The 25,834-nt window shown below is 42.2% G+C and overlaps 2 protein-coding genes across 4 annotated transcripts in view; one reads left to right on the forward strand and one right to left on the reverse strand.

Annotated features, from left to right (window-relative positions):
* Nucleotides 1-464: 464 nt before the first annotated feature.
* Nucleotides 465-19,612, reverse strand: nipal2 (NIPA like domain containing 2). The gene is made up of 12 exons (XM_079836280.1): nt 19,558-19,612; nt 16,068-16,138; nt 14,880-14,948; nt 14,617-14,785; nt 14,452-14,511; nt 12,563-12,684; nt 12,363-12,459; nt 6,272-6,410; nt 6,033-6,121; nt 5,889-5,952; nt 5,694-5,788; nt 465-1,069 (listed from the first exon to the last, which is right to left on the reverse strand). Exons 2-12 carry the CDS (start codon nt 16,071-16,073, stop codon nt 963-965), a joined length of 1,017 nt encoding a protein of 338 aa, XP_079692406.1. The 5' UTR covers nt 16,074-16,138; nt 19,558-19,612; the 3' UTR covers nt 465-962.
* A 2,161-nt stretch (nt 19,613-21,773) lies between these two features.
* Nucleotides 21,774-25,834, forward strand: part of kcns2 (potassium voltage-gated channel modifier subfamily S member 2) — a 5,092-nt gene continuing 1,031 nt past the window's right edge. The window contains exons 1-2 of one of the 3 annotated variants that reach the window (XM_079836773.1): nt 21,774-22,077; nt 25,175-25,834. The exon at nt 25,175-25,834 is cut by the window's right edge and continues 1,031 nt beyond it. In XM_079836773.1, coding sequence (XP_079692899.1) covers nt 25,203-25,834 — 632 coding nt within the window. In that variant the 5' untranslated portion in view covers nt 21,774-22,077; nt 25,175-25,202. Of the gene's footprint in view, nt 22,078-23,405; nt 23,499-25,145 lie in introns of those variants that run through there. The other 2 variants (XM_079836774.1, XM_079836772.1) reach the window with 2 other exon arrangements.

Below are 25,834 nucleotides of genomic sequence, written 5' to 3' on the forward strand. Positions count from 1 at the left end.
CAGTGTAGGGGGATAGAAAATACGGTTTGTACAGTATAAAAACCATTACGCCTATGGTGAGTCCCCAGAAGGATAGCGCACCAGACACGTGTGTGTTGTGTGTGAGTGTGAGTGTGTGTTGTGTGTGAGAGTTGAGTGTTGAGTGTGAGTGTGTGTTGTGTGTGAGTGTTGAGTGTGTGTGTGTGAGAGTTGAGTGTGTGTGAGAGTTGAGTGTGTGAGTGGTGTGTGTGTGTGTGTGTGAGAGAGTTGAGTGTTAAGTGTGTGTGAGAGTTGAGTGTGTGTGAGAGTTGAGTGTGTGTGTGTGTGTGTGTGTGTGTGTGTGTGTGTGTGTGAGAGTTGAGTGTGTGTGAGAGTTGAGTGTGTGTGAGAGTTGAGTGTGTGTGAGTGTGAGAGAGAGTGAGTCTGTAAGTGTGTGTGAGTGTGTGAGAGAGTTTGAAAATTTCCCTGAATGAAACCCACACTGTCATGTTAGACTAGTTTATTAAAAAAAATCATAACACTCCCACAACACTTAGACAGTTATGCATTCAGAATGAACCCTTTCTAAACTCAGACCTACACACACACACACACACACACACACACACACACACACACACACACACACACACTCTCTATCTTACATACTCTTACACACACACACTCTCTCTCTCTCTCTCTTACATACTCTTACACACACACACACTCTCTCTCTTACATACTCTTACACACACACACACACACACACACACACTCTCTCTCTCTCTTACATACTCTTACACACACACACTCTCTCTCTCTTACATACTCTTACACACACACCCACTCTCTTCCCTTAAACACTCTCTCTCTCACACACACACACACACACACACACACACACACACACACACACACACTCTCTCTTCCCTTACACACACTTTTTTTCTCTCTCTCTCTCTCTCTCTCTCTCTCTCTCTCTCTCTCTCTCTCTCTCTCTCTCTCTATGGCTCCTCCTGCTGAATTCCGCTGTTGCACGTGAATTTCGACGCCAGTTTTCCGTATTTGCTGTCGTCCGGCTGCGGCTGCACTTTATCCGTACAACTTTTGCCTGAAATGCAGAAACGGAGTCACTAACGTTGAGTTATGCATATAACTACTGTTCCCATTCAGTCGGTCACCTCGGTACATCACATGACTATGGGACATATATTCACTGAACTAAACGTAAGAGACCAGCACCGCCACATAACCTTTTTCCGAGGGAAAGATGCATGGCCCCTATAAAAACCCCTGTGGTTTGCACAGCCTGAGTTGCCGTAGTGGTAACTAGCGGGTACACCAGACAAACGCACACAGTGATGCCCAGCTGGCATCCCACGAGAATCTTAAACCAAGCCCCTGACATCTCCATGCCCTTTAGAGCACTCACACACCTCACCAGGCAGAACCAACTCCTTCCATGCTATAGAAATAGCCTTGTACAATCCAATGTGAAAGACATCGCTCAGATAGCGGCTTCCCACTGGCTGAGTTGGAAAACATGACAAAAGGCTGGTCAGGCGAGTGCATAGCCTGCAACTGCCCAATGCACCTGCGTACGAATCGCAAATGGCGCAAAGCACAAAGCAAGTATCCTGTTTTTCTCAGAGTCAGAGATTTCACAGGGCAGACCGCTCGAACGAGAGCATACTCCCAACCAGTGTTGGGCACGTTACTTTAAAAAAGAAATTAGTTATAGTTACTAGTTACTTCTTACAAATAGTAACTGAGTCATTATAGTACTTACAAATAGTAACTGAGTCATATACATCATTATAAAAGTAACTAATTACCAGGGAAAGTAATTACTGCATTACTTTTTTTTTTTTTCCAAATGTTCAAATATGTCAAATAACTTGGATGCCCCCAATATTAGATATTTTAAATGAATGAATTGGACACTAAATAGAATACATTATTATTATAAAACATTGTACATTAAAGGGGCTATATGCGTTTTTCTGAATTTTAAACTCGCGACTGACACCTGTGGCCAAAAAACAGAACTGCTCTTATTTTCTTTTCGCTCTCGCAGCGGTGGTGACGTCACATCCGCAGACAGCGCGGGAAAAAAACGACCCGCCAGAAAATAGGAAAAATGGGATACAGGCTTATAGGTGCACCCACAAGGTGTCAGTATGCTCATCAGGAGATGTTTGAGTCATAAATGGTAAAATAAAAAGGCTATTGTTACGTTTATTTTGGGGAAAAAGTTGCATATAGCCCCTTTAATGTACACTATTGTAATGTTGCTGTGGGACAATGTGTGAGACATCTATCAAATTCAATGCATTATTGTAAATATTATCAGTAGGCCTACTATAGTGTAAATATTATCAGTACTATACTTTCCTTTGGTAGTGGAGCTCACGTTATCACCTGGGTTTTTAGCCACTAATTTTGTGGCATATGATGATGTGAGGCGCTTCAGAATCACTTGCATACACAAAGAGGAGAATCCAGCCGTACTACTGCTATCGAGGCCATGGGCCCCAGCAGTCTCAGCCCTCTGTTCGGTTCTGAATCTATCCCCAGACCGAGATATAACCGCCCCTTTTGAGATTATCTGAAAATCCCAGAGCTCGTAAATGGAAAAACAAGTGCATGTGTTTTACAACACTGCTTGTTCCCTGCTGTCTGCAGCCAGGAGCACTTCATCCAAATAGGAGAACAATATTGTGCTTCGATGCCACTGGGATCTATAGGCAATCCCATCAACGGAGACCTCAGACTTTTTTTCTGTGCTCCGGGTGGATTGTGGCAAGATGCATCGGGCAAAAACCACAGATTCAAGCCGATGCAGAGGATGCAGAGGGCAGAACCGGTGACATAGTACAAGCATTTCTGAACCTGACACATTAACCGCTCTAAAGTGCTTGTTCAACTGGGAGGAGGAGGAGGAATTAACGCTGAAAAACCTCTTTCTCCATCTTCCCTTGTGGCAAAACTCGAATTGCCTTTTTGCTGAGGAGAGCACGGATTTCCCCTCTCGAACAATGAAGTTGCAATGACTCCGCCGAACCAGAGGGGGCGCGAGAGAAACCGCAGCCGACAGCCCTACTGGAATCGTGCGAAGAAGCCATGGTGTTGTTAATGCGCGCGCGCCACCGTTCAAGGCAGACAGCGAGGATTCCCAAGCATCACCTGTGGAACCCGTGTCCTTCTGCAAACATCGCTGTATTGTAGTGCTGGGCGGTATGACCAAAAATGTATATCACGGTATTTTTCTAAATTATATCGGTTTCACGGTATATGACGGTATTTTTTCCCCTATGCATGACCGGGTGTTAATCACATTTTCTACTGATTGAGAGAGGAAATACTGCAGGAGATTCACTAGAATACCCTGTTTTACTGTCATGATGAGTGAATATTGTAGAAAAATCCCACACTAGAGTTAATACAGGTTAACAAAGCCTCACAAAATGATGCTGTGGAGAGACAATAACCAATAAAACAGACCTGCAACACACTCAGAATCATACTTACAGACACCTGAATATTAAAAGTTGAGTTGAGGGCACCTTAAGCATTTTAAAAATCTAACCCTATATAACAACAAACTGCCAAAACGAGGAGAAACGCGGATATTTGCAATACATTTAAGAGCACTCGCCGAACGAATGACACACATCAGTTTAACATAGAAAGAATAAAGCAGTTACTTTTTGGCCCATTCTTCTTTGAATTGTCAGTTTATTTATTCATTTACATCATTGTCTTTTGTGTAGCAGAATAATCCATTGTGTCAGCGCGTTGGTGATCAGACATACGGTTGTATCAGTGTAATCAGTGCATACATTTCATTTTAATAAGACGGTATTTCATTTCTGGTTCATGTCTAGACTAGAGCAGAGTATATGAAATATGTCCATTAAAAACTTAAACGCGCTGGCTCTGGTCTATATCAGTGCTATATGATCCATGTGGAGAACGCTGTTAATCTCATCGCGGCGCTCCGCGCAGAAACCGCTCTCTCTCTCGCGCCGCGTGTAGTTTGAATTCCTCGCTGTAATCAAGGGCTGAATCCGAAATCGCCCCCATAACCTCAAATAGGGCATTATTTGGAGGGGACAGCGCTTTGTAGTGGTGTCCGACACCCTAGTGGACGTTATTGAGTGCACTCATTCTACCCCATTGCACCGCATTAACGAGTGTACAGCCGATGTACACACAACGCTGTCCAACTTCACGCACGCTTTCATTCACTCCTTCAAATGTGATAACGTAGGGAATAGTGAATGATGGTATAGGATTCAGCCATAGGCTGTGCTGTAATGCGATCTCAACTGTGCTCTGACTGCTCTTTCTACAGCGCATCAATGAAATGGGTCCCCTCTCAAACAATGACGCGCTGCGCCGCATTCCGAACGTTGTTAAAGCGGCATATACCGGTATTGCGGTATCATCAAAATTCATATCATAAAAAAAAAAATACCGGTATTCGGTATGAACCGGTATACCGCCCAGCACTACTGTATTGCATAACACTTCATTCTCCTCATCTGTCGGCATACGGCCAGACTGTGAGGTTAGAGGTTCCAGTGCAATCTGATTGTTTTAACAGATCAACACATAAGGTCTTGTATGCTCAACACACGTTTTATTGACAACATACTTAAACTGAACCCGCTATTTTGCAGGGTTACTGCCCAATAGATCGGCAGACGAGTTTGCATTGCTGATTTTACAGGAATCAAACAGAACCCGCAAGCTTCTGTATCACGGCAGGACTATCGACAAACTCTGTTGCCGTTCTCCAATACAAATCAACGCAAGGGCCATCATTTCACGTCCACCCCCCTCGGGGAGACGCGATCTGCCCGGTTTGAAGATATAAATCATCAGAGCATTCCTCGCCCGAGACCGAATCACCCTGTGAACGCTACACCGACACTCCTCGGTCTACACCCGATCGTCCCAACTCTCCATGGCCTCCAAAACCGGCGATCTCTGTATCTGGATCGGCACCTGAAGACCAAGCGTTCATGAACTGGGGTTGGAGAGATCTAGTCCAGCCTAGTGCGGACATTCCCAACACACTGCTCATGATTATACCATGAACAATCACTTACCATAGAGGACAGGGGCGATAACCTGTTCAGGTATTTCTCATTATTCTGTGTAAAGCACTTTGAATTGCCACGGTGTATGAAATGTGCTATACAAATAAACTTGCCTTGCCTTGCCTATTAAAAAGTTTATTAGCCATTTGTTAGTTGTACTAAACTCAAGCTAAAAACTTCTCTTGTATGCCTTTTCCTTTAACAAGAGTCCCCACTGTGGGTTATCTTGTGAATGTGGCATAAGTTTGAACATTTTGATTGAGAAAAACGTATCAGCCTTTCGTTAGCAAAGCTAAACTTGTTGCAAAAAACCACTTCTCTTTCTGCCTTAATTTCGACAAGAATCACCACCGTGGGCTTTTCTTGCGAAAATGTGGCGTGATGGTGTTCTAGCAGCTCGGTGAAGAGCTGAAGAACAAGGGAAATGACGCATACGACTGCATTTATATGCTGTGGGTCATGACCCCGCCCACATCGTCATGCGTCATTGGCCTTTCAGGCGTGAATAAAGGTGTCTTCAGCAGATGGCGCTACAGCGCGATATCCCATAGTCATGTGTTGTACCGAGTTGACCGATTGAATGGGAACGGCTCGGCCTCAGGACCATCGGGAGTTATTGAGAGATACCTGGAATCTGGGCCATTGAAATGAACACACGGTCCATCTTGATTCTGGGACGAGCGCGTGCGATCAGGAACACTCCGGTAAACGCCAGCAGACACCTGAGCGACACACACACACACACACACACACACACCTTCAGCACAGGTGGCAAATATTGCTATCAATGATAATATGTAAGAATATTAAAGGAACGCTCACCCGACCACGAACATGATGACGTATATCACCGATAAGCCATAGAATTCTTCATAAAATAAAATTCCTAGAAATACAAAAATAGGCGAAGTTAGACGTTTAAGGGATGAAGAGCCGCCGGTCCGCCCTCAGCAAAGCCCGACTGACCAGCAACGATGGCGCTGGCGGTGAAGAAGACGTAGTTGATGGGCACGATCTCTGTGGCGTCGAACAGCTTCATGGCCTGATTCAGGAACCTGAGGAGAGAGAAAGATCTTCAGATAGAGAAGAGTGTGTGTGTGTGTGTGTGTGTGTGTGTGTGTGTGTGTGTGTGTGTGTGTGTGTGTGTGTGTGTGTGTGTGTGTGTGTGTGTGTGTGTGTGTGTGTGTGAGAAGGGTGGCACGCACTTGATCTGGAAGGCGCAGGACGTGACCATGACGATGATCATGATGTAGAAGATGGGATAGGTGAGCTGCAGGTGACTTCCCCGGATCGTCTCCGTGATCATTCCTGAGACGGCCTTCACCGAGATCACCGTCACTGACGCTGCAACACAACACCGTTCATCATCAAGCAACTCCTGATCCAGGACGTGTTTTAGGAGAGGATTGGATTTGCGTGTTATGCTGCGTTCACACCGAACGCAAATTATTTCCATGTTAAGTCAATGGAAAGGCGCGTTGACGCGCGTCTGGAGGTCCTGCGGCGCGATGGGCGCGATTCCACCTCATTCCGGCGCGAATTGAGCGTCTTGCGCATGAGGTGCTTTTGTGCATGTACGTGTTTGAAGCGAATTCGCGTCTGACACCCGAGTTGAAAAATTTGAACTTTGCCATCAATTCGGACGGCGCTAACCAATCAGGAGCCTGCTCGCTGCTGTCAAGTGGGAAAGTCACGTGATGAGAAACCCTGCATCATTTAAAAACATTACTATTGTGTAACAAAATATAGTTTTAAGACTTTTCCAGGTGAGAATGTAGTTGTTTAACACTCTGGGGTTCTTCTGTCATTTCTGACCCTTTTTTTTAAATGTTAAAAATCGTAGCTTCATCGGAATGGTCCGAAACTTGGTGACTTTATTGGTACTTGGTATATGAACACCCGAAAAAATTGGGGACAGGATTTGAAAAGTCTAAGTGGTTGGAAAAATAAATAGTCACACTCAGGACCTTCGGGTCAAAAATGACCCCCATAGGAAATGAATGGGGAAATGGCAAAAATATGAAAATATAGTTTTTTTTGTGCATACAATCTACAAATCAGCCAGGATGCAGGAAAAAAGGACTCAACAGTGAAGATCTCTTAAACATCAAGAGTGCAAAACAGACAAAAAAACTCAAACACAATTAGCTTTTGGAATGGCACGCGTTAATTTGTGTGTTTGTGTGTGTGTGTGTGTGTGTGTGTGTGTGTGTTTTTGTCTGTTTTGCACTCTTGATGTTTTAGAGATTCACCCCTTGAGTCCTTTTTTTCTGCATGAGTCCTGATTGTATGCACAAAAAACTCAGTATTTTCATAATTTTGCCAATTTCCCATTCATTTCCTATGGGGGTCATTTTTGACCCGAAGGTCTTGAGTGTGACCCATAAATGAAGAACCCCAGAGGGTTAAAGCTCAAATCTGTGGTTTATTTATAAAGAGAGCTCCTCTCTGAACATGTGATCTGGTGTGTGTGGAGTTGAACATGTGATCTGGTGTGTGTGTGGAGTTGAACATGTGATCTGGTGTGTGTGGGGTTGAACATGTGATCTGGTGTGTGTGGAGTTGATCATGTGATCTGGTGTGTGTGGAGTTGATCATGTGATCTGGAGTGTGTGGAGTTGAACGTGATCAGGGGCACGTTCAAAGCTCAAACCGGTGCGCAACGTTTTGCTACGGTTTCCGGTTGAACGTCATGTTTCCTGGAAACGGTGTGCAACGGGTTTGAGATGCGTTTGATCTCGTTTGGTGGGTGTGTCAAAAATGACAGCCCAATCAGCGCCAAAATGTATATAAACCACGCAGTATTAAAGAGACAGCTCACACAATGGAAGTAAGGTTGTTTAATGTGTCCGCTGGTATTAGAAGACATGATTGTCGTAAGAGTTTAATATATATATATATATAATCAACATGATGATGTATTTATTTATATCTTTAGCTTAATTGCAAGGCAAGTTTATTTATATACCAAATTTCATATATGGTAATTGCTTGACATAAAGTGAGAAAGAAAATACAAGCTATTAAAAAAGTAAGAACTAGAAATAAAATGATTTAAATTAGAATTGATTACCAGGAGATAAAAAAAAAGTTAAATAAATGGGATTGGGATGTTGTCATTTATTCTGGACGGCAAGGGCAGTGATTGCGTGTATTTTGCAGTATTAAACACGTATTTATATCGATTTCATCAGGCTCCGAAAATTCCTCAAACAGAACACAAAGAATGGCCTTCTCGGCTGCCATAGTTACAACTCTTGCGTCAACAGAACAGGGTGTTCAACGCAGCACCGTTTCCGTTTAAAAACATTTTAATGCATTTCGCAGCCCTGGTGTGTGTGTGTGTGTGTGTGTGTGTGTGTGTGTGTGTGTGAGCTCCAGTGGATCAGTGGTGCTCAGCGCTCATTAACCCCAGTGAGAGCAGCCTTTCCTCGGCCAGTTTTTCTGCCGCTGCTCTGATGTCCTGTAGTGGTTGGTCTTGTGTGGATCTAACGGCCGATCTTTGCTCTCATGAATCATCATTGGTTGTTTGCCAAATCGTTTTGACCGAGGGCAAAGAGAAGTTTCATAACTTTATTTTTAAGGATATTTAAATACACATGCAGTGAAGATAATGTAGGAGTTGCCTGGACCACATGTGTGTGGCTATTAATGTTTAATATATATTTTTAATGAAAATGAAAAGAGGCTGGGTGTTTTATGACACATTTCTCCTTGAGCGCCTTGAATAAATTTATATGCGCGTCCAATTCGCTGTGGACATGCGAATGGATTAAAAATGTTTACTCGTCAAACTAGACGTGATTTTGACGCTCTATTTGCGTTTGGTGTGAACGCAGCATAAAGGTGTGTATCTGGATCAGGGTGATCCAACCCAATTTTGCTTTGAAAACCCGGCACAAAAGTAAGATGGATGCCCTGATCCTGGATAGCAAAACATGGGATTTCCAAATCCAGATCAAACTGTTTGAACATCTGGCCCTATATGATAACATCTGGATACTTTTAAACCGGCTCATAAAATGAAAATCAAATTTCCTCCATCAGCTCAGGGCCGTGCCCCGGTGACCAAAGCTCCTCTCGCTACCCATCCCCGCTAAAAGTGTTCTCCTTTCCCTCCGCTAAAGATCCACAGATTCCGCAAATCTGCTCCCATGTTTTCCCGCTCGCTCCCCAGCCTCACTTTGAAATCTGGAAAGCGGAGACAACAGCTCCAGAATGTCGTCGCATTAACAGTATCGATTACAATCCGCGGAATTAGTCATTTGGTAGTTTGTTTTTATATTTCTGTCGGTATTATTTTGCTCCTGGGGCCCGTTCTTCGTACCTCGCTTAATACATCTAAGATTATTTGACAGATCCCAGATCTTTTAATCGTGATAACTGACGTGATAACTGATAACTTTCCTATAGCTCAAACAGTAGAGCATGGTGCTAGCAACGCCAAGGTCATGGGTTCGATTCCCAGGGAAAGCAAGAATTGACAAAATGTAAAAAAAAAAATGTGTACCCTGAATGCAATGTAAGTCGCTTTGGATAAAAGCGTCTGCCAAATGCATAAATGTAAATGTAAATGATGTCTGGCTAATTTGGTTCTTCAAACGAATTTGCGGATTGGATTAAAATATCTGGATTAAATGAACTAAGATTACTGAGCGTTCTTTTTTTCCCTGAAGAGGGCGGATGCATCGATACTCGAAACCACGATCAGCAATGCAGCGATTGGCTGGCGTCAAGACAGCAACGTAATGACATCATTTAATTAAAAAGCCACCTGGCAAAAAACTCACACAAAAAAAAAAAACGAATTCTGAACCTTTATAAGGAAACAGCCAAATGACCAAACCAACATAAAAGTTATAATAGATAAAAGATAAATGTTTTTTTTATTTTTTAACATGATTACCAATTATTTATATTCACGATTTTATACAGTATTTGTACACCCTTTATATTTTTATTTCAATGTTTTAATTTAATTTTTAATTCAATTTGAAGCAGATTTGTAACGTGACAGTATTCAAGTTTCTTATGGGTCAAGATCAAATTATCCTCTCTTGCGCTACATCAAGCCATCCCATAATATCCGTGATCACTTAATGCACGGCTCAGATTAACTGTACAACATGTGTGTAAACCAATAAAAATAAAATTATATAAAGTAATTATTCCATCACAAATAAATCGCTCAATCAAGTGGCTGTCTATAGTATTATACACAACATTATACATTCTCATATAAATATACATATAACATTTTTATATTATTATTTAAAATGATTATTATTGCCCCTGGTTCAGTAATGCACTCTTGTAATAAATTCGCAGTGGCTGGGACAGATTTAAAGTATCACCTCAGATGAATCTAATCCTGTTTACATGAAATAAGCCGCTCATGAGCAGGTTTAAGCTTACGGACCTGTTACTATGACAGCAAGTCCAGGATGAGCTTCGAAGAACCAAACAATCCGAGATCATGTCAAATCGTCAACAATCAAATCCAGCTAACTGAGTTAGCGAGGTACGAAGAACGGGCTCCTGATCTTCTAATAGTGCTAACAACTTGTACAAAACACACATTCTTGGAAGAGAATTATAATTCTTGTCTAATCAAGTTTTTGTACCCGATCTGATCTAATATAAATAACACCAACTTTGCTGTCAGGCAAAGTGTGTTTGGCACACTTTGTAGAATATATATAGGCCTAATTTCATATAAAAGCCCATAAACTGTTACAGAATGTATACATTACTTTTGATATAATTCTTATTACTATTTATTTCTATTTTAAAGTGTAATTCATGTAAAATACTACAAATATTCTACTTGATAATTTAGTAGAATAATTGATAACTGAAAAATCTGAATCCCATTAAAAGATAATCATCTGAAAGGTACATTTTTTTATGACTTATGTACAAGCATATCAATATTTACTTATTTAATTGTCCATATTTTAATTGAAGATATGTCATAATAGATTTTGTCTTAATAGAATTCACTCAACTATATGTTTTAATGAAAGTGAAGACGCCTGAAATGTACATCTAAATCATATATAATAACAATAACAGCCCCGTTAATTACAATAAGTATTACATTTAAAAACAATAACAACATGCCACTTGGGGCCTTCTGTGCCAAATATGGCTGGGTCATCTTACCCCAAGGGTCTAATTTGATCTTTTTACTTCAAAATATAAGCTATAACATTTACTCCACAAAACTATTGTGTCCATAAATCCATCACTATTTTCAATAGACACAAAATTAGATCAAAACTGTTTTGACTGACTAAATCTCACAAATGTTGATATTAAGATGAAATGACAAAATTAAAAATAGTATATTCATTAATCAAATGTACTGAGATGAGATTTTGTGTCTTGTTTGGTCAGGAGAAGAAATTAGTGAGGGAGAGCCCACTGAGCATCAGCCAGATCAGATACAGGGATAGAGACAGAGCGTATTTAGGCCACGCCCACACCGGGGGGGAAAACAATCCAACGCTCTCCATTGACTCTGCATTGCCTGAGGCTGCATTCTTGTCATTTCAGACTTATAACAAAAAACAGAACAATGTCTAAAAGCTGATATGTGACAAGGTGTACAGCAAACAAGCTAAAAAACACAGAAATAAGTTTTTATAAGCTGTCGACCCAAAAAAACGAGCGTTTAAGAAGATGAAAGTGGATACAGGCAATACGAAGTGAAGCTTCAGCTGAAGAATGGGGACATTTTGGGATCCTGACACTCAGTGTGTCTCAGTGTGTCTATGTGTGCTGTAAACATTTTGTCACTGTTAAGTCAAATATCCAAATGTCCATTTTATATATTATATTTACTGTCGCTGATCACGTTCCCTCTAGTCGTCGTAGTTTTCAGTGTAGTATGACCCGTCGGGCTCTGTCTCAATGGCCTGAATCCACTTTTTTGTACTTAAACGCTTGTTTTTTGGGTCAACAGCTTATAAAAACGTCTGGGTTTTTGCTTCTGGGTTTTGTTTAGCTTGTTTGCTGTACACCTTGTCACATATCAGCTTTTAGACATCGTTCAGTTTTTTGTTATAAGTCTGAAATGACAAGAAGGCAGCCTCACGCAATACAAAGTCAATGGAGAGCGTTGGATTGTTTCCCCCCCGGTGGGCGTGGTCTTCAGATTATGACGCGTGTCGCTCTGTCTCTATAGTAAGAGTAAGATGGATAATCTGTATGGACCAGCCCCCAATGCCCCCCCACCCCAACTCTCCTCATCTTCAATGTCACCCGTCGATATCGAGGAGAATCTGTTCTTACCGAGTAGCGCCACCATGAGCATGATGATCACGATGTGCTTCATGTTCCTGCACTTGTACAGATACATCATGATGGCGAAGAGGATCGCTTCAAACGACTGCAGAGACACACACACACACACACACATCATTCACCTGTGGTTGTCACTTTTCTAATGGCTTCATGTATAACGTGTGATTCAGATGCTGAAACAAACTTACGAAGTAAATGAGGAACATCCAGCTGACCAGCGAACGCTCCACCATATTGGCCGTCACATGAGGGGACGAGTGAGGGGCGAAGGTCACCAGACAGTAAGTGCCAATCAGAGCTAAAGCACCTCCTGTGAATGAAAACATCACTAGAGCTTCAGTCTGAGATCATGTGTTCTCCTGCATTTCATCACAGCTGATTCAGTCTGGGCTGTAACCTTTAAACTTTAGTGACCGATATAAACGTTCCACATCTGTCCGACACAGGCTACAGGAATCTCTGTGTAAACTACTGTCCAAGAGCAAAGCTACTGGGCCAAGATGCAATTGACACATCATATAGTGTGTGTGTGTGTGTGTGTGTGGTGTATTAGCAGTGATTGCTAGTGTTCGTCTGACCGTTATCAGTTAGTTTGTAGCAGTAAATGAAGAGATGTCTCACGAGCACAAGTTCAGTCTGGAGTACCACAGGGCTCAGTGCTAGGGCCGCTGCTCTTCACCCTGTACATGCTACCACTGGGAGATATCATGAGGAAGCATGGCGTTAGTTTTCACTGTTATGCTGACGATACTCAGCTCTACATTTCTTCACGCCCTTCGCGCCTCTTTCTAACATTGTTCGGGAAGCAGACACACTCTGTCAGTTTAAATCTAGACTAAAAACACATCTCTTTACTGTGGCAAACACATAAAACACTTTCTCAGTTAAATGATTGTTAGGCAGCATTAACTAGGTCAGCCGGAACCGGCAACACTTCCCATAACACCTGATGTACTCGTGACATCATCAGAAGAACGGCATCTACGCTAATGTTAGTCTCTCTGTTTATCCCGCGGTTTACTGCAGTCAGCCGGATCCGGGCCGTATCCAGATCAGATGGTGGACCTGCGCCCAGAGAAGACCAACACATGACCAACACATGACCAACACATGACCAACACAAGACCAACACATGACCAACACATGACCAACACAAGACCAACACATGACCAACACATGACCAACACAAGACCAACACATGACCAACACATGACCAACACAAGACCAACACAAGACCAACACATGACCAACACAAGACCAACACAAGACCAACACATGACCAACACATGACCAACACATGACCAACACATGACCAACACATGACCAACACAAGACCAACACAAGACCAACACAAGACCAACACATGACCAACACAAGACCAACACAAGACCAACACAAGACCAACACATGACCAACACAAGACCAACACATGACCAACACATGACCAACACATGACCAACACAAGACCAACACATGACCAACACATGACCAACACATGACCCTGAAGTGTCTGAGAGACCGTGATTAGACTCTGAAACTGCCTCATAGACACATCATCCTCAATAAACCCGTCTCCGGCGTGATGACTCCGATCTTTCGAATATTCAGATCTATTATGACCTCTGACCTGTACAGTTGCCAGAATAATAATCATACGCTGTATGTTAATTGGCCAGAGGAGAACTGCCCCCCCGACTGAGCCTGGTTTCTCCAAGGTTTATTTTCCTCCATTCTGCTCCTGATGGGGTTTTGGTTTCCTTGCCACTGTTGCCTCTGGCTTGGCTTGCTCAGTTGGGGACAATAAATATCCAAATAAATCTAATTATTAAACTAAATTAACCATACAAACTAAATTACTGATCTGATTACTGATCTAAAGCCCACACTGTCACTGTATGATAATTGAAATGAACTGATGACATCAGCGTTTTCTCCACAACGGCTGAATAAAATTATGCTGCATTATTTTCCTGTTTAACACTGAAGCTGCTCTGAAACAATCTGCATTGGTAAAAGCGCTATAGAAATAAAGTTAAGTTGACTTGACTAGAAGACAAAAACTTGAATCTGATCTCACCGAGGATATCTGAAGCACGTAACGTTTCCTTGAGGAACAGCACAGAAATGACAGCACTCGCTGAAAGAGAGAAGCAGAAGCAACTTTACAAGCTTTTAAACACATTTAAAGAGTAACGTGCTGACACTTGAGGCTCCTGAGCCGTGTTTTACTGTGTTGATTTACCGATGACAGACACGCAGCCGAGAGGAGCGATGAGCGACGCCGGAGCAAATCCATACGCAGCAAAGTTTCCCAGCTCGCCCAAACCCATGAGCAAGATCCCACACCACCACAGGCGGCTGGTGTAGTACGGCCTCGTCCCTCGCTGAGACTGACGCATGTGTGTGTATTTCTGCATGCAAACACCAGCAAAGACATCAAAGCACTGAAAAGAGCATCTGTGTGTGAGTGTGTGTGTGTTCACGAGACTGTGTGCTGAGGTTCACCTGGATATTTAAGGAGATGCTGATGAGAAAGTTCCCACACACTGCAATGCAGATCCCCACGATATAAACCTACGAACACAAAGCATCAGCTCATCACCACAGAAACACACGTGATGGCATTCATATCAAAGATAGTCCAAAACGTCCAAATTAACCATAAAATCATAGGGAAACCATTAGAGTCTGTAGTTTGAGTTTAATCTCAGGTTAGAGTCTGTAGTTTGAGTTTAATCTCAGGTTAGAGTGTGTAGTTTGAGTTTAATCTCAGGTCAGAGTCTGTAGTCTGAGTTTAATCTCAGGTCAGAGTGTGTAGTTTGAGTTTAATCTCAGGTCAGAGTCTGTAGTCTGAGTTTAATCTCAGGTCAGAGTGTGTAGTTTGAGTTTAATCTCAGGTCAGAGTGTGTAGTTTGAGTTTAATCCCAGGTTAGAGTCTGTAGTTTGAGTTTAATCTCAGGTTAGTGTCTGTAGTTTGAGTTTAATCTCAGGTCAGAGTCAGTAGTTTGAGTTTAATCTCAGGTCAGAGTGTGTAGTTTGAGTTTAATCTCAGGTTAGTGTCTGTAGTTTGAGTTTAATCTCAGGTCAGAGTCTGTAGTCTGAGTTTAATCTCAGGTCAGAGTGTGTAGTTTGAGTTTAATCTCAGGTTAGAGTCTGTAGTTTGAGTTTAATCTCAGGTTAGAGTCTGTAGTTTGAGTTTAATCTCAGGTTAGAGTCTGTAGTTTGAGTTTAATCTCAGGTTAGTGTCTGTAGTTTGAGTTTAATCTCAGGTTAGTGTCTGAAGTTTGAGTTTAATCTCAGGTTAGTGTCTGTAGTTTGAGTTTAAGCTCAGGTTAGAGTCTGTAGTTTGAGTTTAATCTCAGGTTAGAGTCTGTAGTTTGAGTTTAATCTCAGGTTAGAGTCTGTAGTTTGAGTTTAATCTCAGGTTAGTGTCTGTAGTTTGAGTTTAATCTCAGGTTAGTGTCTGAAGTTTGAGTTTAATCTCAGGTTAGTGTCTGTAGTTTGAGTTTAAGCTCAGGTTAGAGTCTGTAGTTTGAGTTTAATCTCAGGTTAGAGTCTGTAGTTTGAGTTTAATCTCAGGTTAGAGTCTGTAGTTTGAGTTTAATCTCAGGTTAGAGTCTGTAGTTTGAGTTTAATCTCAGGTCAGAGTCTGTAGTTTGAGTTTAATCTCAGGTTAGTGGCTGTAGTTTGTACCTCCATCCTGGATCTTCACCTGTAGTTCCCACTAGGCATGTAAAGCGTGTGGATAACCTCATTCACAAACACTGCACAGGTGAAAAGAACAACAGACACAACTTCAACACACGCGTGTGCATGTTCAGCCAATCAGATCAAAGAAGGCGAGGCTTGATGTTCACTGAAGATGAGTGTGAACTCTCGCGCGATGCATTTAGTTTTTACAGTAAATGAGTGTGTTCGTGTTCTCAAATATTCAAAATAATAATAATAAAAATACTCAACTTTTTTAATGTCATTTCAACATTTTGAATTTAAAATATTGAATCATTTAAATTATGTCATTCATTACTGAATGTAACGACACAAGAAACGTTTCTTTTACATTTTTGACATATTATTTAAAATATTATTCGCAGTATTATTCGCAGAGTTTAATTGGAACTAGGCTATAATTAGACCTTCTTTTACCATTCTTATTTCTTTATTCCCATAAATCCGTTTTAATCATTTCATTATTTAATGTATATAAATAAAAAGACCCCCCCCCCCAAGCCATAGTTTGGCCCCGATCAGAGCTGTGTATATTCCACATCTCAGATCATACCTCAGATCATGTCTCAGATCATGTCTCAGATCATACCTCAGATCATGTCTCAGATCATGTCTCAGATCATACCTCAGATCATGTCTCAGATCATGTCTCAGATCATACCTCAGATCATGTCTCAGATCATGTCTCAGATCATGTCTCAGATCATGTCTCAGATCATGTCTCAGTTCATGTCTCAGATCATACCTCAGATCATGTCTCAGATCATACCTCAGATCATACCTCAGATCATGTCTCAGTTCATGTCTCAGTTCATGTCTCAGATCATACCTCAGATCATGTCTCAGATCATACCTCAGATCATGTCTCAGATCATATCTCAGATCATGTCTCAGATCATGTCTCAGATCATGTCTCAGATCATGTCTCAGATCATATCTCAGATCATACCTCAGATCATGTCTCAGATCATATCTCAGATCATGTCTCAGATCATGTCTCAGATCATGTCTCAGATCATATCTCAGATCATGTCTCAGATCATGTCTCAGATCATGTCTCAGTTCATGTCTCAGATCATGTCTCAGTTCATGTCTCAGATCATACCTCAGATCATACCTCAGATCATGTCTCAGATCATGTCTCAGATCATGTCTCAGGTCATACCTCAGATCATATCTCAGATCATGTCTCAGATCATGTCTCAGATCATGTCTCAGATCATACCTCAGATCATATCTCAGATCATGTCTCAGATCATATCTCAGATCATATCTCAGATCATGTCTCAGATCATGTCTCAGATCATGTCTCAGATCATACCTCAGGTCATGTCTCAGATCGTGTCTCAGATCGTGTCTCAGATCGTGTCTCAGATCATGTCTCAGATCATACCTCAGATCATGTCTCAGATCATGTCTCAGATCATGTCTCAGATCATGTCTCAGATCATTTCTCAGATCATGTCTCAGATCATATCTCAGATCATATCTCAGATCATACCTCAGATCATACCTCAGATCGTGTCTCAGATCATGTCTCAGATCATGTCTCAGATCATGTCTCAGATCATACCTCAGATCATACCTCAGATCATATCTCAGATCATGTCTCAGATCATGTCTCAGATCATGTCTCAGATCATGTCTCAGATCATATCTCAGATCATATCTCAGATCATATCTCAGATCATACCTCAGATCATACCTCAGATCGTGTCTCAGATCGTGTCTCAGATCGTGTCTCAGATCGTGTCTCAGATCATGTCTCAGATCATACCTCAGATCATGTCTCAGATCATGTCTCAGATCATGTCTCAGAACATGTCTCAGATCATGTCTCAGATCATGTCTCAGATCATGTCTCAGATCATGTCTCAGATCATGTCAAGTCAAGTCAAGTCAAGAAGCTTTTTATTGTCATTTCAACCATATATAGCTGACGCAGTACACAGTGAAATGAAACAGCGTTCCTCCTGAACCCAGGTGCTACATAAGACAACATAAAGCAAACAGTCACAGAACAGAAAAACACAGGGTGAGAACTAAAATCCTCGCCACATAAAGTGCATGTGTGCAGCTGGTGCTAACAGTGCAAAGGACAACACAGGACAGTGCAAGACAATACACAATACACAAAATATAAAATAGAAATGTCTCAGATCATATCGCAGATCATGTCTCAGATCATGTCTCAGATCATGTCTCAGATCATGTCTCAGATAATTTCTCAGATCCTGTCTCAGATCATGTCTCAGATCATGTCTCAGATCATGTCTCAGATCATATCTCAGATCATGTCTCAGATCATATCTCAGATCATGTCTCAGATCATGTCTCAGATCATATCTCAGATCATGTCTCAGATCATATCTCAGATCATGTCCCAGATCATGTCTCAGATCATGTCTCAGATCATATCTCAGATCATGTCTCAGATCATATCTCAGATCATGTCTCAGATCATGTCTCAGATCATGTCTCAGATCATGTCTCAGATCATATCTCAGATCATACCTCAGATCATGTCTCAGATCATATCTCAGATCATGTCTCAGATCGTGTCTCAGATCATATCTCAGATCATACCTCAGATCGTGTCTCAGATCGTGTCTCAGATCGTGTCTCAGATCATGTCTCAGATCATGTCTCAGATCATGTCTCAGATCATATCTCAGATCATGTCTCAGATCATGTCTCAGATCATGTCTCAGATCAGATCTCAGATCATCTCAGATCATACCTCAGATCGTGTCTCAGATCGTGTCTCAGATCGTGTCTCAGATCATACCTCAGATCGTGTCTCAGATCGTGTCTCAGATCATGTCTCAGATCATGTCTCAGATCATGTCTCAGATCATTTCTCAGATCATGTCTCAGATCATATCTCAGATCATATCTCAGATCATATCTCAGATCATATCTCAGATCATATCTCAGATCATATATCAGATCATGTCTCAGATCATGTCTCAGATCATGTCTCAGATCAGATCTCAGATCATCTCAGATCATACCTCAGATCGTGTCTCAGATCGTGTCTCAGATCGTGTCTCAGATCATATCTCAGATCATACCTCAGATCGTGTCTCAGATCATGTCTCAGATCATGTCTCAGATCATGTCTCAGATCATGTCTCAGATCATGTCTCAGATCATTTCTCAGATCATGTCTCAGATCATATCTCAGATCATATCTCAGATCATATCTCAGATCATATCTCATACATGACGTATAGCATCTCTCATATCTGTGTTAGACAGACCCAACTCTATAAATGTAAAACACCCTGACATCACACATGAACAGCATTAGACATGAGTGACCGCTCAACAGGTCAGATCAATAACTCGACTGATGAAGACTGGGTTAGTTAATAAAGACTCCACACTTATAGTTATGAATAATAACAGCAGTATCTTCAATAAAACAGCAGTTATGAGCAGGAATACATACGGCTTCTCCGGTACAGGAACGAGTGGCAGTGCTGGGACTTTCTGTGTGTGTGTGTGTGTGTGTGTGTTCATGCTTACAGGACTCTTTGTGCAGGGCAGGACAATAGTGTTCTGTGAGTGTGTGTGTTCTGTGAGTGTGTGTGTGTGTGTGTGTGTGTGTGTGTGTGTGTGAGCTGCAGGCGGGGTCAGTGCTGTGCTGGATGGACAGTAGATCTATTATCTCACATTACAGCACATTCTTGCATGCTAACACACTGAGAGTGTGTGTTTAATGTGTTATTGTAAGGCTTAGAGTAACAGAAGTGCCTTTGAAACATAACAATTCAAAATGACTCATTACCATCTGAAAGATAAAGGTTTGCTTAGAGACAGAACCTGCTCCTGCTGTTCTCATTCACATGTGTGCGTTTCCCAGACTTTGCTTGAGATGCTCGTGACTAACGCAGAGGAGGAGGAGGAGGAGGAGGTGCGCGTGGGATGAAGACGCACTTGTTGTCCGTCAGCGGACACGCCCACCCTGACCCGGCCGGACAGTGAAAGTCATTTCATCTGACTGAAGGGTTTTTGCATTCGTCATTCGCGGGATTCTGTGTCGTCACTGTCGTGCACGCGCATGCAGCTCCGCGCTCCCGTGTTGAGAAGCGCTGGAACATCGCGGTGAGTTTATGGCGATCATATCATCTCTCATAATTAATATCACTGATATCCGTGACGACATGTGGCCAGAAGCGCGTCCCCGCGGGAGGATTGATCGAGCTCTGCGAGTTCATGTGTCAGATGAAGCGATTCTGCTGCGATGGGGATGAAATGGTGCTCAGTCGCGTGCGTGCGTGTGCGTGTGTGTGTGTGTGTGTGTGTGAGAGAGTGTAGAATATGCAAAATATGTTTCTAATGCTACTCTATGTGCTCTAGGGGTGGAGTGGATTTAAATCACTCACGGCTGGGTTTGAATCACGGTTTTAGGCTCACGGTTTCGGTTCGGTGCTATGTTCAGGGTTATCAGGACATTTGTCAAATAAAAATAAACAAAATAAGAACACATAATCTAACTACAAGCAACAGCACAAATACACACAATAGAGCAAAGATGCATATAAAATAAACAGTGCTTTCAGGTACAGAAATTGAATAAAGCAATCAAATATAAAATAACATTGCATATTATAATCTTAAATTAAAGATGAATCATTATTGAAGTCACAAAAGTTATTCAGTGAAGAGCAGAGAGTGATTTCTGTGTAATTTGTTGTTTGATTAACATTAAAAACACAGACAGGAATATTAGGCTGCTGTCCCTTTAAGAAATAAAGCGCGGAGGGAGTAGCTACCCACGCTCTTCCTCACTGTTTACATTTTACTTAAGACATAACTGCTACTGTTTGCTAAGATGCTTGCCAAGACGGCCCTGTGATATATTTTGTGTGAATTTGTCCGTTCAAGTGTCGTTATTGAAAGACACACACACACACACACACACACACACACACACACACACACACACACACACACACACACACACACACACACACACACACACACACACACACACATCTCCTCAGTGTGCGCAAGTTCTCTTTCGCTTCTTGCTCTTAAATGTTTAAATTGATAAGGCTTAAATTAGTTTAGTTTAACACAACTATAATTTTGTATAAATTGTAGGGGGAGAGCAGGGACGAAAGTACCATTTTTCAAAAAAACGTAATTTTAAAAGATAATATTTTAGAATGAGATATATTTTTGCTGTGGTCAATAACTCACAAGTGTGGTCTATCAATAGCAGGTGGTATTTTGTACAAATGTAGAATGACTACAGTATATTTTCACTTTGAACATAAGCTTGACCCCATCAGGTGGGTCAAAAGTAACACAACAATACAAGCTAGATTTTTTTGTGATACTCTTGTTTTTTTTTTTAAAGGTCCTGTTCTTCGTGATCCCATTTTTCAAACTTTAGTTAGTGTGTAATGTTGCTGTTAGAGCATTTATAATACCTGTAAAATTATAAAGCTCAAAGTTCAATGCCAAGCGAGATATTTTATTTAAAAGAAGTTCCCTTTCAAAGCCTACAGCGAACGGCTGGTTAGGACTACATCCTGGTATTTCCTGCTTTAATTACGTCAGTAGAGCAGTATGTCGACTAACCTCCGCCCACAAGAACGCGCGAAAAAGGGGGCGTGGTCTTGTTGCTCCCGCGTGGAGAATAGGAAGTGTTGCGTTTGGTTGCGTTCGTATAGTTTGTTTGTTGCCATGTCGTCGAGACGCTGTTATTTTCATCCCGGAGTCAAGTCACCTTTGTTTGGCTTTCCCAGGGACGCTGTACTTAGAGATCATTGAGCGCATGCATCCCCGTTATGGTGAGAGGCGTGACCTTTCCGGTAACGTGAGCTCTGCGTGCCCTAAGCTGCTGTCGAATCACAACACGGGAACCGTTACGTATTTCTGAAGGAGGGACTTCATAGAACAGGGAAATCTTTCAAGCCGTTTTTAGGACAGTGAAAACAGCAGTATACAGATAAGTAAAGTGTGTGAAAAATACAGTTTTTTTACACGCGAAACATGAACACATGTTATATTGCACACTGTAAACACAATCAAAGCTTAAAAAAAACACGAAAAACGGGACCTTTAAACATACCTGACTATGACCTTGTTAATATGTAACTGCAACATATTTTGTCCTTTATCTTTGCAAAATAAATATTAAATTACATTTTCATTTTAAATGTTAAAGTTTATCAAATATTTCAAATGTAACCTGACAGGACAAACTTGAATTGTTTAGAATATTTTTTTATTTGCAATGTAAATCTATTTGATAAGTTTTTTCTTCAACAGAATGAACAATATGAAAATTAAATTAAATTAAATTAGCATAATATGCATTATATATATAATAGCGTGTTACTTTCGTCCCGACAGGAAGTCCTGACATTTAAACACGATTTACTTTTATACTGAAAAACTCTGAAAAGACAAACCTTCAGGGTGTGTAACAGCACTAAATAACCTGTAGATTGATCATTACTGTGACACATGAAACAAGAAACACAACTTGTAATTAGAAAAAAAAGTACCGCTTCATTAATTTACTTGCCGTACTTGAAAACTATATTTCGGACCTAACCGCGGAAAACGATGACGGAATCACGTGATATTTGGCAGATCCGTCAAGGGTTGTGTGCTGAACGTGCTGTCATAACTTGAAATGCAAATATAGTCAAGGGCTCTGAGAAAATCGCTTTGTTACTTTCGTCGCGTGTTACTTTCGCCCCGGTTCTCCCCTACCTTAATTTTGATCAATGTTTCATCAACCAATTGCCTAGATTTAATAAATAATATAGGCTTCAAATACAGCAGACAATATAATCATGGACTAGAGCGCGGATTAGAGAAAAATATGTCAATATGCCAATTTTGGTGCTTCAGTGATTCTTCAGAGGTTCTTCACCGGTTCTTTGACTAAGGTTCTATATAGCACCGCTACCTTATACAGAACATGTTAAGATAGCACCAAAAGTGGTTCCTCTATGATTATACATAGTGATGACAATTTCAAAACACGGCATGAAGCTTCGAAGCGTTATGAATCAGTGAGTCGAATGATGATTCGGATCGCGTGTCAAACCGCCAAACTGCTGAAATTTGGCGATTCAAACTGCTGAATCGACTCACTGATTCATAACGCTTCGAAGCTTCATGATGCCGTGTTTTGAAATTGTCATCACTATGTAAGTCGTTATTTAGGGTTTTTTTGCGCACAAAAACTATTCTCGCCGATTCATAAAGTTATTTTAGAAACACTGTAGTGAGATGGACTTTGTAACGACGTCTTTAGTGTCTTTTAAGGGTCTTGAGAGTGAATCGTGCCATTGTGCCAATGGAGGCCTTTCAGAGCATCAGATTTACACTAAAATATCTTCATTTGTGTCTGAAGACATGAGGGTAAGTAATTAATGACAGAATTTTCATTTTTGGGTGATCTAACCCTTTAAGTTAGGCAGCGTGAGAGTGTGAGAGTTGAGATGAACCGAACTGTGTGTGAAACTTTGTTTGATTACAGCCCTACTGTTATGCCATATTAGCACCAAAACGCTATTTAATGTTTGAATTTCGTATTAAAACTTTTTTTAAAAATGTAAAAGCTTAGACTTTGTTTAATATCAAAAGCAGGTTTGGCAATTTGGCGTGAGATTAAGTTGGGCAGCGTGAGAGTTGAGATGAACCGAACTGTGTGTGGAGAACCGTTCCACCCCTAATGAACAACTACTAGTCCAGTAGAAAACATTTTAGTCAGGGACAGCCCTACTAATTTCACATCGTCCTTCGGCTGTTAAACCGAGGTCCTGACTCTCTGTTGTCCTTCGATAAAGAGTAGGGGTGTAACCCCGGCATCCTGGACAAATTTGCCCATTGGCCCCTGTCCATCATGGCCTCCTAATCATCCCCTGTTACCCCTTTTCCACCAAGGCAGAGCTAGAGCTAGATCGGAGCCAGAACCTAGTTTCAAATCGGTTCTTTGTGTTTCCACACCCAAAGCCCAGCTCCGAGCCAGGAAAAGTGGTTCTTAAGTAGCACCAAAACATTGCTGGGCTAGAACAGGGCTAGAAGTAAGAACCGATTACGTCAGGCGCTGGGGGCGGAGTCAACAAGACCAACACAAACTGGAGATCGGCCATTGTTGAAATAGCAGCTAATGGAGCTAACAGCTGCTGCTCGTTTGTAATCTCCGTCTGTACAAATTACGGCGAACTGCATGAATGCGTTGGATTCGCTGTGTTTTCGTTGTGTTTTGATGCCGATGTATGATCGTAAAGCCGTGTGAATCAATAGTAACGCAACGTTTGCATTGTTGATGGAAGGCTTGTTCGCAGCTGTGCAGACCGATCGCCGTATGATAACGAGTCCAGCGAGAGCACATGACTCCTCATGCTTTTGATTCACACATAAGTTTTTTTTATTATATATATATCATACGTGGATCAGTCTGCGCAGCGCCGATGCGTCTCGAACAAGCCTGGTGTGTGTGTGTGTTTCCCGCTGCCCAGGGTTGCCAGGTTTTCACAACCAAACCCGCCCAATTGCAACTCAAAACAAGCCCAATCGTGTTCCAGGGGGGGATTCCCCAGTAAAAATCACATTTGGGGGTAAAATATGTGTTTTTTGGCATGGTTGCCTACTAAAATTCGCATTCCCGGGGCTAAATATCACATAATTGGGGTCGCTTTACCCCGCGGACATGAAAAAACAGCCCGCGGCAAAACCACAGACTTGGCAACACTGCCGCTGCCTCGCTAGCGTTGCTGAGAGAGATGAGACGTATACAGTGACGTAAGACTGGCTCTGTTGTGGCTCTCAGCATGTGGAAAAGCAAACGGTTCTTAGAAGCTCCTCAGTCGAACCAACTATGAACTGGGACTAGCTCTGGCTCTGAATTAGCTCTAGCACTGCCTTGGTGGAAAAGGGGTATGAGACCTCACATGCTCTGGTATCTAATGATAAAAACATACACTAGCCGAACTCTGTCTCAACAAACCATAGATGCGTCATCAGAGTTGAGATGAACCGAACTGTGTGTGGAGAACCGCTCCACCCCTAATGCTCCGTGTGTTTGTCTCCAGATCCAGCGAGGGCCAGTTTCCCCCAGTCATGACCACTCCGGACGAAGGCGCCATACGCATCAACGTGGGCGGCTTCAGACGCCGGCTGCTCTCCAGGCGGATCTCCCGCTTCCCCGAAACCAGGCTCGCCCGCCTGCTGAGGTGCCGCTCCAGAGAGGCCGTCCTCGAGCTCTGCGACGACTACGATGACTCCGAGCAGGAGTTCTACTTCGACCGCAACCCCACCCTCTTCCCCTACGTCCTGCACTTCTACAACACGGGCCGGCTGCACGTGATGGACGAACTCTGCATCTTCTCCTTCAGTCAGGAGATCGAGTACTGGGGCATCGACGAGCTGTTCCTCGACTCGTGCTGTAGTGGGAGCTTCCACTGCCGGCGGATGGAGCCGGATGACACGGAGGAGAAGAGCGAGGAGCGGAGCACGGCGTCCTCTCTGGACGAGATCCTGGAGTTCTACAGCGATGCCGGGAAATTCGACAAGCAGCTTCTGGGGAGCGTCCGCCGGAGGGTCTGGCTGATGCTGGACAACCCTGGCTATTCCCTGCCCAGCCGGCTCATCAGCGTCCTCTCCATTCTGGTCCTGCTGGGCTCCATCGCCACCATGTGCATGCACAGCATGAGCGAGTTCGCCCCGCTGGACCCTCGCTTCCAGACCGTGGA

Source organism: Gobio gobio (genome assembly GCF_949357685.1).
Source record: "Gobio gobio genome assembly, chromosome: 15".
NCBI classification, from domain to species: Eukaryota; Metazoa; Chordata; class Actinopteri; order Cypriniformes; family Gobionidae; genus Gobio; species Gobio gobio.

What these genes read in the sequence shown, in the direction of transcription:
- nipal2 (XM_079836280.1), bottom strand. An exon ending in CGGCTGCGTGTCTGTCATCG is followed by an intron (nt 14,512 to 14,616) that starts GTAAATCAACAC and finishes TCTCTCTTTCAG; the next exon opens with CGAGTGCTGTCATTTCTGTG. An exon ending in TTCAATGGCCCAGATTCCAG is followed by an intron (nt 1,070 to 5,693) that starts GTATCTCTCAAT and finishes TCTGCATTTCAG; the next exon opens with GCAAAAGTTGTACGGATAAA.